We start from the raw sequence: 12,448 nt of genomic DNA on the forward strand, positions 1-12,448 counted from the left end.
ACCTGGGAGCTGGCCGTGAGACAGATACATTGCTGATGACACAGAGCGCTGTAATCACTGCTCTGAAACAGTTTATTGACGCATAAATTAACTTAAAATGCAGAAATCTGCCGGCAGAATATGTTCGCTTTTATTATCCTGGTGCCTGCAGTTTAGATTGTACTAGTTAGTTCTGATGCAAGGCTGAAGCAGCTTTGCTGCTCTGGCTGCGCGGTGCAAAAGTGTGTCTGACGCGCGTTGGGCGGAGCTATCCTATCCTTTCTTTGCCTTGCAGCTGTATTTGCTGTGATCAGTGGGATTCAAGTAGTTTTAATATGTTTTTAAGTGAGAAAGTCCACCTGAAAACTTAATCATTGCAGTCAGTTCATCCAGATTACCATCTTGCCTTCCAATATTAGTTCTGTCGGAGCCGCTCAGAACCCCACATACCAGCGGTGCGCTGTCAGTAGGAATCTCATTCAACAGCAGCCTTCAGGTTTCAGAATTTTAAGTTAATTTAGGCGTCAATAAACTGTTTCAGAGGAGCGATCACAGAGCTCTGTGTCATCAGCGATGTGTCTGTCTCACGGCCAGCTCCCAGATCAGCTTCTCTGATTGGTTGATGCGCCGCGTCCAGCAGCAAAACTTCATTTTTTCCATCTCGAGCAGCAGCGCATTTGCGGTGCATCGGATGCTTAAACGCTCCTGAAGCGCTGCTTCAGCTGCTCAGACGCGCTGCGCCTGCTGCTCAAAACGCGCTGCGGGACCTTTTGCTGCGCCTTGACGCGCGTCAACCATTGACTTTGCATGTAAACTCGCTGCTTCTGCCGCACCTGCTGCGTCCGGTGTGAAAGCAGCATTACTTTGAACGGCCGGTTCACACCGATGTCGAGCGGTTGAAGTTCCTTTGTCAGACCTCCCGGAACAGCAAGCACAGCGTTCATTTGTTTCACCATGTTTTTCACATCAGCTGTGAGATGGGCACGCATGGAGTGGAGATTAACAGCGATGGTGATGCCTGGAAAAAACCACCTGGTCTCCTTACATACAACTTCCTCAGCCACGCTTTCATCATCTCCTCAATGAGGAGATGAGGAGTTCTGCATAAAGCACATACCTGTTCTTTTATACACAATCCACGCCCACACTTCCCCCTTTAACGTTCTCATGGTGGTCTCAAACATCCGCAGTAACAACACACATAGGGTGTACCGCCTTCAGAGATGGGAAGTAACGAAGTACAAATACTTCGTTACTGTACTCAAGTAGATTTTTCTGATATTTTTACTTTACTTTACTACTTATTTTTATGGCGACTTTTTACTTCTACTTCTTACATTTTTACACAAATATCTGTACTTTCTACTCCTTACATTTTAAAAAATTGGCTCGTTACTTTAGTTTTGAATCATTTCAATGGAGTTACCGTTATTATTTTTCACGTCATCAATTCCAAATTCAATCGAATTGGATGGGAATCTACGTTGCATTTGACGCACCACTACAAGATGAATCAACAGATTCGGCGTTATCATTGGCGGCAAATCATTGCAGCTTGGTGGCGGTGGCGTTAGCATAGAAGTATGGACGACGAGATGATTGAAGATGAACACAACGGAGATTTAGTCCTATTGGCAGACATCCATTTAAAATGTAGGCAACGGCATGAAAAAAGTGGTTTCTACTTTTACTTTTATACTTTAAGTAAATTTACAAGCCTGTACTTTGTTACTTTTACTTGAGTAAAGAAGTTTAATCAGTACTTCCACTTTTACCAGAGTATTTTTTAACACAAGTATCTGTACTTTTACTCAAGTACGGAAAGTGAGTACTTTTGCCATCTCTGACCGCCTTATAGGGCGCTCCGCACATTTTGAGGGGGAAAAAAAGACGTTTATATGCGCCTTATAGTCGTGAAAATACGGTAAATAGTTAGACTACACATGTTTAGAAATTCATAAGGTCAAACTACAGAGCTGGAAAAGCTTTGAATTGAAATTGCTCTGATCTAAAAAACAAAAAACCTGTTTGCATGAGGCATAGTTGTTTTATGTATAAAGATAAAACAGCGTATCTTATTTATGAAGAAGAGATTCTTACATGATGAAAGGTAAGTATACATCAGACTGATGTTTAGTTTTGAGAAAATGGAACCTGATTTTGTTTCACCTTTGCTGGAGAGAAGAAAAAGAAAAACAAGAAAAACAAAATCATTGAGTTTGGGATTTTTGCTATAACTGTGACTTACTTTAGAAGTTGAGGACTGACAAATGTCAGAAGGTCCTGGACAAGTTTGTTGACGGCAGATTCAATCAGGATCCATATGTTTTTGAAATGGTGTTAACCTATGGAGGATCAGCTCTACCATATATAAAAAAAAAAAAAAGAAATGCTCAATAAATAAATAAGCGTACAATTAATTGCTCCAAAAATTACAATAAACAAATAAATGTAGGTAAAAATTAAATTATACAGTGAGACATAAATTTATATATCTCTTTTAATTAGCTTCTTTATTTGTAATAATAACCTTATTTATTTATTGTCCGTTATAATCTTCAACTTTATTTATTAATACTTTTTTTTAAGTATTTATTTATGTGCATGTTATATTTGTGTCTATTTTATTCTTCCTTTGTATTTTTTTACCCTATTCATTTCTTCAATGATTTTTATTTCTGCCTGTCGTTATTACTTTCTGTATGCATTTCTGATTCATTATAAAAAATAAGGAAAAAAGTCAGAAGGTCCTGGACAAAATTGTTGAAGGCAGATTCAATCAGAATCCATTTAACTGTTTTTGAAATGGCATTAACCAGCCATGAATTTGGATAATCTGTTTTCTTATTTTTCTCCTTTTTTTCTTTTTCTTTTACTTATTCCTCCTGATGCAAAAGTAAATGTCATGTGTGTGTTGGGGTTTGGTGGAGAGTCATGTGTGTGTGTGTATGTGTTTTAAGGGAAGCAAGGTGGTCTACAAATTTAGCAATAGATTATAATCAGGTAAAATTATTCTGACATATAATAAACAGATAAAAATCAAACTCCAAAGTGATTGATAAAAAAAAAAAAAAAAAAAGAAACTAGTGGTGGTCCGTTATCTGCGTTATCTTGCTGCGTTAATGCCAGACTTTTATCAGGTGATAAAAGTAAAGGACCACCCATTCATTTAAAAACAGTGAAATTAAGGAATCATTTGATTTATTGTATGTTTAATAAACAACAAATTTAAGCTCAGACTAAATCAAATTAATTATGTTGAAAACTTAAAGTTGTGGCGGAAACATAGATTAAATGCAATAAACAGGTTTACTGTGTAACCCACAAGAAGGGTTACTCCAATTACACCTGATAATAGTAGATGGTAAGTATGTTAATCACTTCGATGACTGATACCAACACTACACAAGTATAAAGAAAGTGGGGCCTGATCAGAACATTTTAAATTCATGGGAGCCTAGGTGTAAGCAACAACAGAGGAGAGCGCACAATGTCTATAAGAAAGGGTAGAATTTAATATATTGAACAATTGTGGATCCACATTTACAAATAAACAAAATTGCGTGCTTTAAAAAAAAAAAAAGAAATAACAGAAATATTCCAGTCGTTTCAATGTTTCTGTCAAATGTTCACTCAATGCCTCACAGCTAGCGACCGGTCGGGTCACCATCAATCAGTTCACTCAGTCCTCTGGGCTGGGGCTCGCCATCCAAGTTCTGAAGAGGAGGATCTTGGGGTGTCTGGGCACTACAGAGCAAAAGTGCACCAAAACAGGAGGGGAAAAAAAAAACTTGACCTGGAACAAGGCCAAAGTAAAGCATCTTAAAATATCGGATGCCAATATCAATAAAACTTAAGCTACAATTCAGAGATCTTTCCTCATCTCTCATGTTTTTTTCATATTGTACAACAATATTCATATAGATCTATATTTCAATCTAAAAGTGCCAATGAAGTACATCTATAACACTATGTATAACATTAGAATGTGGATTAGAAACTCACATTTGCTCTGACTATGGGAGAATTATCCTGCCATAGAAATCCCCAATCTCAACATTTATCCAGAAGCACCAGATTTGTGGAGGGCAGACCTTATATTTACCCTGTAAACAGGTATTTTCCAACTGTTGGTATTTGCACCTCTTGCAGGTTTACTGGACACTGTGGCTGTTTTTCTTAGGAATCATGTTCTTGACTAGTCAGTGTAAGACCATTAGGTTTTTACAGGTATTTTATCTGATTGAAAATAAATAACACACACAGCTTTGTTTTCATTTCATATGGGGACATTTCATTGACCTCAATTAATTTTATATGGCCTTGCCTAGACTCTTACCATAAGGCTAACTATTACCATTATATACCTAACAAATGTCCTATATGTGGCTGTACGTTCCTGCATGTAGGATATTTTACAAAATACTTCCCCCACATTATAGGCAAAACAAGACACGTGTGAGTGTGTTTGGGAGGAGTGTGTGTGTTTTAATGCATGATTATGTTTTTCCATTAAATTAGATTAAATTAAAGGATTGCTTAAAACTTAGAATGTTGTTTTAAATAAAAAATAAATAATGCACAGTTTTATCATTTATCTTTCTGTTATGCATCTCAGAATCAGAACCAAGTAGGGTTGCACATACAAGGAATTTGATTAGGTATTGATGGTGCAGACAAAATAGCTATATATACAGAATACAGAATCGATTGCTTTAAACAATATAAAACATACCGTACGCATTTAGTATTACTATGGCTTATTCACTAATGTTAAAAAAAACAAGCAACTTAGAAACTTCAGAGCAAATGGATTTAAGGCGGAAGTTCAACTGAAGAAACTCATTGCTCTCCTATATCCACCTGCGACAGCCAATCAGCTTTGAACCACACCTCCACGAAAGCCAATCGGCATCAGGTTCATCTTAAAAGGCCTCCAATCCGCTCTTGTCTGCTCCTGTGGGCAGGCGGCGATGCCTTCATTCAGATGACACAGTTTTAACAAGAGGTGGGCGATACCGGGATTTTTTAATCGATCCGATACCAAGTAAATACTGGGTCAGTATCGCCGATATCGATACCGATACTTTTTACATTTAAGCTGCACTTGCCTGTTGCTTTTTTTCTATAAAGTTCTCAATCGTGGAATAAATAAGAGATTATCTAATGTTAGCTTATTTTAGCTAACAATTTTTAATGGGATAAATGTACTGGGTTTTTTCAAGGTCTTAACTACACTTTCTGAGTAATATATGATGTATAATGAAGTGCTGCAGACGATGACCACTGTTATCTACCTGGATATTCTCTGGAGGACTGAAACGCTTGGGTCAAAGATGTCTGTCTGAGGCTGGAGGCGGGTCTTTGGTCTCTCTCTCCATCCAAGTCTGAGTGAGCACTCACCCAGCAACCGGCAGCGCGGTTGTCTGTGTGACGTAGTGCTGAGTGGGCAGGCCAAGCTAAGCCTGCGCGCTGATTGGCTGGCGCCGCTGAGCCATGTGACTGTAGGAGAGGGGAGGGGGAGCAAAGTGCTGTTACACATATGGGGAAACTGGTGACTCCGCAGCAGTCAGCGCGCGCGAGAGAGGATAAAAAGTATCGATCTTGTTAAACGAATATTGTTCAATATAAATACCAGCGTTGGTATCGATAGTATCGATCCTGGGATCGATCCGCCCACCTCTAGTTTTAACCCACCTCCAGCCCCTCCTCCACCATGTAGCTAAAGTGTCCCCTGTCTCATCTCAACCGCTCCATGTTGAGCCTGGTTCTGCTAGAGGTTTCTTCCCAATGGGGATTTTTTCCTTTCCACTTTCGCTTCATGCTTGCTCATCATGGACAGGTTCTTTCAACCTGTGTTATCCAACTGGACTTCCATCTTCCAGGTCCCTGAGTGAAGCTCTAGTATCAGCTCACGCAAGCCACTGGATCTCCCCATAAAGCACAGCATACCGTCTCACTAACCAGCAGTCTATAGACTGACCAACTTCATCTATCTCCACTCCACCACCAGTTTCAGGCCTGGGGGGGAAACAGCCCTATTCTTTGCTCCTGTTCATGCATATCTATCAAAATTCAGCACTATGTTTCCTGCCAAGGTCTGAGCGCCAAAGACCAAGTAATTTTATCAATAAATTTATCTTAATTGTCTTTTCTCTTCATGTGAGTTTTTCAGATTGAATTGTTTTTATGCAGAGTTCAGACTGAATATAGATGGACTCTGATTACCAATTATGTGTTAAGGAGGGAATCAGTAGCGCAGGATTTTGTTTTTGCTCAAAGAGTAACTCTGTGTTAATCTATCACACGCACTCCCAATAAAACACATTAAAGCTTACATTTGTGACCTTACACAATTTGAAAGAATTGAAGGGGTTTGAACACTTTTTCTAGTGACGAAACACTTTACAAAAACTACCTAAATGCCGCCATCTAGTGATAAAACATGGTTACTACATAAACGGTAAGAGGTCTCTGCCATCGGAGTGAATTTAGGAAGATAACAAATGGTAATAATTGTGTTTTGCTGTCAATTTTTTATAAACGTGGCATTAAACGTTTTCGTAAAGAAATAATCATAAATAAAAGGCGCAGAAGTCGTAGGGCTTGTGTTGTTAATGTAGCCTTCGTTGTGTTTCTATTAGGATCACATGATCTAGCGAGCTAGCTGCGTTGTTAGCACAGCCTCTGAGTTAACCAGGAAACGCTGCGACCTAATATTTTTAGTTTAATATTTCAAATATATTTTATCAGCTATTGTTTTAGAAGCTATCTTGTTAATCCGGCGAAGCATATTGAGGGACATTTTTGGTAAGTATAGCCAGGCTAGCTAATTTGGTTTATTAACCTACTTTCAGCTGTTACTTATTCTCCAGTTAGCCTAGCTAAACCTAAAAACACTTAGCTTATAGAGCCATAACCATCTTTCTTTTTCTTTATATGAAGCCGGTGGGTTATTGCTTTTATTGGCTGTAAAGATACGCCAGGCCTTATCGTGTTAATGAATGTTTCTTTCCATTCCTAACTTCTGCCCTGAAGCTTTTGTTAATCAGTAAAATAATTGCTTGTCATTGTGTTTCATATATATTTTCTATATGGCTGCCATCATCAAAATAAAGAAAATGAGCATGTGATCAAAAACTGTGACAAAACAGCACATGATCTGAATCTGTGGGAAAAGACTTTAAACTGGGGTAAGATTGAATATTTATATATACTTTTTTTTCCTTATAAAAATGATCTTTTTACTGGCTTATCCAATTAAAATAATTTATGTTTGCAATTAATTTCAGTGAGTTAAAAGTTATGTCATGCAGATAAATTAGCTTTTGATGATGTTGTACTATTGTTTTGTTTTTGAAATTAAATTTTTTTTTAAAGGAAAATAATTCTTTATTTTTCTCTCAGGTAAATCCTTTCAAGGTGTGTTAAAAGTAGTGAATAGCCATGACAGCGAGGAAGTCCCTGCTTAAAGTCATCTTGCTTGGTGATGGAGGTGTTGGAAAGAGCTCCATAATGAATCGCTACGTCACCAACAAGTTCGACGCCCACCTCTTCCACACCATTGGCGTTGAGTTCCTAAACAAGACCCTTGAAGTGGATGGGAATCAGGTAACCCTACAGATCTGGGACACCGCCGGCCAGGAGCGTTTTCGCAGCCTCAGGACTCCTTTTTATCGTGGCTCCGACTGCTGCCTGCTCACCTTCAGCGTGGATGATAACCAGAGTTTTCTCAACTTGAGTAACTGGAAGAAAGAGTTCATCTACTACGCCGATGTCAAAGAGCCTGAGAACTTCCCGTTTGTGGTATTGGGCAACAAGGTCGACGTAACAGAGAGGCAGGTGTCTACAGAGGAGGCTCGGCTGTGGTGCCAGGAAAATGGTGAATACCCGTATTTTGAGACCAGTGCCAAGGACGCTACCAATGTAGCAGTAGCTTTTGAGGAAGCTGTGCATAGAGCTTTGGCTGCAGATGACAAAGCAGATCATCTTATCCCCACGGACACGGTGAAACTCCATAGAAAACCCCGCTCTGCTACTGCTTGCTGCTCATAAAAATCCCTGAAGCTATCACTAATAATTCTCCGCTATGCCTCTCATGTTTTCAGGGTGTAGGGATTACGTGCTGTAGTCATTAATTATGCTACTGGCTTCTTCTGATTAGTCCAAGATTCATTGATGCTAACTGTTGGACTTCTGCCTGGAATATGGAAGAAACACTAAACCTGTCCACTGATGTATTGATTTATCTTTGGCACATTTTAAAAACAATTAAGACATTCCTTAAACATTAAAATACTTAGTGATCCAGTTTTCATGTCTTTTTCATTATGTCATAATGAAAAAGACATGTTTATATCTGAGAGTGCAAATATTATTGGGTTTTAACTTGTTACTCCCAAATGTAAGTTTTGCAGAATATTCATTGATATTTCAGTAGATTGTAACTGCATAACTTGAGATGAATTTGTATCATCCACTAGCCATGTTTCTAATGATTATGAAATATTTAAATCTCGTCTTTAGAAAACTAACCCGTGAGACTTTTGATTATTACCCCCTAACACTGTGTAATGTACTTGCATTATAAATAAATTAAGGCTTCGTTGGTAGTGAAGAACATGTTCCAGCTTGAAATAAACTTAAAAGCGTAACATGCATGGCAATTTTGAACCCTCAAGTTTCTGCAAACCTTTGTTTTACTTTAATCTAGTTGATGTTTAAATTGAAAAGAAATATTTTTTATTTCCTTTTAATATAAAAATACACTTTTGGACTTACTTTATAGACTAATTCTTATTGCATTCTTTAGAAAATATGCCTCCTTTTGAAGTTTTTTTTGTTTTTAAACAGACTTGATTGTTTTAAAGATAATCTATCATTAAGTTAACTCACTGAAATGAATACATGTTGTAATGGCCTTCATCATGGGTCAAAATTCAGATCGATCCTGCAAATAATTTGTCAACTATGTGAAACTAATAAATGCATTTCAATATTTATTAAAAGGCATCTATTTTTTTTGTAAATTGTTAGAACTAAATATATTTTCAAATGTAATGTATTCATATATTGTGTGCTAAGAGTGTAATATTTAAAACTATGATTGTGGCTCATTAATCAGACGTGAAAATGATTCCACCAATCTAAACACTATTTTAACAATAGATCAATAAACCTTTTATTACACAGACACCTAACCCTCATGGGTGAAGTCTCTCAAAATATTTTCTTGATGTGCCGCAACTTAGTGCTATGAAATGCTAAACTACTGAAATTATATGGTCACTGAACATATTTAAAAAAATTTTTATTTTTTATTTATCCTTTATTTAACCAGGTAATACCCATTGAGATTAAAAATCTCTTTTGCAAGGGAGACCTGGCCAAGATAGGCATCAAAATTACATCACATCATTACATACGTACAAAGATACACACATAAAAGCCAAATATGCACTGTTTAATGACAAAATTTTGGAAAGAATTTTCACTTTGTATTTTTTTATTGTTTTTAAATGGTTGCATATATAACTAGTTATTGCTGACCTCTGTGATGCTTTGGGACATTTTTTGGGCCTCATTAGTGGCTTATAAAACAGAACTGTCTAAACAGCCTGTTTTGCAGTCGGATGATTAACTGCTTGAGAAGTAAATTTTTGATTTTAATGAATAAACTTAAAGTGATTATGGTAGATATCTAATTTGTTTGTGCTGTAATGATCTTATTCATGCTATAATAATCCCTAAACTTATAAAAGACGACAAATCTGAGTGTATCCTAGAATGTGGTTCTTGTTTAAGTCTCAGTTGGTTCTGTGAACACCTTGTGGAAAGTACTTTTAGAAAAAAACATAAGTATAAAACAAAGTTCACATTAGAAATTAAAACACTTCATACAATTTTCTTGTGGGAAATACTTTTTATTCGACAGGAAAACAGATCATGCACGCATATTTCGATATATACAAGGGAAAGAAAACATTCAAATCTTAGCATCGTCTGATTAACTCAGGAGATGCTTCTTTCCGAGAAACTGGACTTTCCTCTCAAATGCAGTGGAGCGGATTGGTGCGTTGATTTCATAGAAAGGATTCATTGCGAACTGGAAGATAAAAATATATTGAGACAATCAACTCTACAAAGTCTGTGTTACTGCGGCCGCACAGAGCAAGACTCACCTTTATGTATAAGTCGTACACGTCGTTAAAAAAGTTCTTTATTCCATCTTCTTGTCGCATATCATGTAGCATGATGAATCTAATTTGTATGGAAGGTTATTAAAGAAATAGAAGGAAATTATGATGCACATGAATATAAAAGGAAAGACAACCTCCACAACTACAAAATAAATTAAGCTATTATCATGAAAACAGACAATATTTAAGAGTTTGTTTACTATGACATTTATTTTCTTCCTAGGGGATACCTCTAAAGACATAAAAACCTTTTAAAAACTGACAAAACGTTTAATTTACTTTCAGTTTTCTATTAAAGGTTCGTATCCAAACTAGAATAATCTTGATTAAAACTAATTTTTTTTCAAAAAGAAATTGTCAATTTGGAATACACTGAAAATAAGTGATTGTTTCATTTAAGCTAGCTTTAAAAAAAGAAATACATTTATCAACAACAGGCACTTAAGATGCAATGATTTTGCAGGAACTTCCAGTTTTTTTTTGTTTTTGTTTTTTTTTTAGTTTTAAAGTACCAATTGAACTTTTTATTTCAGAAAAAAAGCTTTTTATATCACATTAATTTTGAGTCCTTTCTCAGTAAAAAGCACAATTTATATTCATTTTTCCATTTACTTGTTGGAAATGGATATTTGCAGTTACATTATTTTTATACTAGTTACTGAATGTGTTGGTGCAAATAATAAATGTGATTTGAAATATTGAACGTAAACAAATAAAGTACAGAAAATATAAAAAAGGATATGTCCTGCTGTGACGAAGGCTGAGACAAACCACTCGTTGAACTTGTCCACAGTTTTCAGGTACATGCTGTTGGAAAGCCACATGTTCTCGTCCACCAAGTCCAAGGCAGCGTGTGCAATGAACTGGTTAAGGTGACGGTGGTCGTCCTGTAATCAATAAGACACGTCTTCTCAAAAAAGATCATCATCAAATAATTGCTATTGATAATGCATGTAACACAGAACTAAAACAGAAAGTGGTCACATCTCCTATCCATGTTGCCAATCAAACACAGGTTAGCCCAACTATAGAAGGTACAGAGCTTTATCTATGTTTCAACGTTTTTTTTTTTACAGAAACCATCATATTTTACTAAGGCATATGATCAGGACCACGGACCTGTTATGAATTAATCTTGCTATCTTTTCAATAAGTAGTGATTCCTGCTGTTAATCTTGTAAAAGGCTTGTAAAGTGGGGGGTAGGAATTTTAAAATGGAAAATGTATAAAATACCTGAACAGTTTATAGCATTTATATAAAAAATGATTATAAATCATAACAAAACGTTTCTGTTTTGCCTTTTTAGAGTTGATGCAAAAATTCACTAAAACCAAGAAAGGCCATAAATAAGGTTATTTTGTTTTGCATGTTTGCTATTGATTACATCTCAGTAAATTTAAATATTATTGAAAAGTAGATAAATTGCATTATTGCTGTTTTAAACAAGAAGAATTAACTTCTATTAACTTGCAAACTGACTGCAGAATGCTATATAATAATATAAAAAAATACATATATATATATACACACACACACATATATATATATATATATATATATATATATATATATATATATATATATATATATATATATATATATATATATATATATATATAGACGGACACTTTACGCTGATTTTTCCATTATCTGTACCTAAATCTTATTGCTTACATCAGCGAGCCTTACCGATGACATTTCGAAAAAAGGACAGATTGCATTTTAATTTTCGCGATGTAAGCATCATACCTTAGATTCAGGCTTCCCAGGTGGTAAAAACTCCATCTCAAACACAGGGTTGTCATGATGTCCGACCATTACAAAGTAAAAGCTTCCCGACATTGTATAGATGTCTTCTTGGCGAACCACGAGATGCTCTGAAATCAGTCAAAAATAATTTAATCTACCGAAAATTCCAATGAATTACTAAATCTAACTAGATAAGCAAAATGTCAGTCTCTACGCTAACAGCTCTATAGCTATAGAACTATATCAATAGATTCTTTAACGGGTTTTTGTAACTAAGGTTAAAATACTCCAGATTAAAACTGTTTATGAGAATTAAGCGTGCATGTTACAGTAAAATAACCCGATTTTTTGTTTACCTTTTTATTTCCACTTCCTGGAGAACTGAAACTGTTGTCGCAAAAAGATGACGACATAAAAAAAACAAGTTACCCTTAAATTTAAAGTTAGCGTAATATTTTGGCTCATATATCATTTTACTTTTAAACAAGTTCTGTAGGAAACGTGTATAATTTATTAGAAA

At 35.9% G+C, this 12,448-nt stretch overlaps 2 protein-coding genes across 5 annotated transcripts; one reads left to right on the plus strand and one right to left on the minus strand.

Annotated features, from left to right (window-relative positions):
* Positions 1–6,420: 6,420 nt before the first annotated feature.
* On the plus strand, positions 6,421–8,987 carry rab9a (RAB9A, member RAS oncogene family). 4 transcript variants are annotated; one of them, XM_038293406.1, is made up of 3 exons: positions 6,421–6,442; positions 7,098–7,172; positions 7,387–8,987. In XM_038293406.1, the coding sequence occupies exon 3, from the start codon at positions 7,426–7,428 to the stop codon at positions 8,032–8,034; it is 609 nt and encodes a 202-aa protein (XP_038149334.1). In that variant the 5' UTR covers positions 6,421–6,442; positions 7,098–7,172; positions 7,387–7,425; the 3' UTR covers positions 8,035–8,987. The 4 variants fall into 4 exon arrangements, with proteins under 4 accessions (XP_038149334.1, XP_038149332.1, XP_038149335.1 ...); XM_038293404.1 differs by having other exon boundaries at positions 6,424–6,488; XM_038293405.1 differs by lacking the exon at positions 6,421–6,442 and adding an exon at positions 6,551–6,789.
* Positions 8,988–9,881: 894 nt separating this feature from the next.
* Positions 9,882–12,428, minus strand: trappc2 (trafficking protein particle complex 2). The gene is made up of 5 exons (XM_038293408.1): positions 12,288–12,428; positions 11,929–12,058; positions 10,921–11,065; positions 10,161–10,246; positions 9,882–10,084 (listed from the first exon to the last, which is right to left on the minus strand). Exons 1-5 carry the CDS (start codon positions 12,398–12,400, stop codon positions 9,986–9,988), a joined length of 573 nt encoding a protein of 190 aa, XP_038149336.1. The 5' UTR covers positions 12,401–12,428; the 3' UTR covers positions 9,882–9,985.
* Between the last annotated feature and the right edge of the window lie 20 nt (positions 12,429–12,448).

Source organism: Cyprinodon tularosa, unplaced genomic scaffold, assembly GCF_016077235.1.
Source record: "Cyprinodon tularosa strain WSP-4 unplaced genomic scaffold, ASM1607723v1 ctg326, whole genome shotgun sequence".
Lineage (NCBI taxonomy): Eukaryota > Metazoa > Chordata > Actinopteri > Cyprinodontiformes > Cyprinodontidae > Cyprinodon > Cyprinodon tularosa.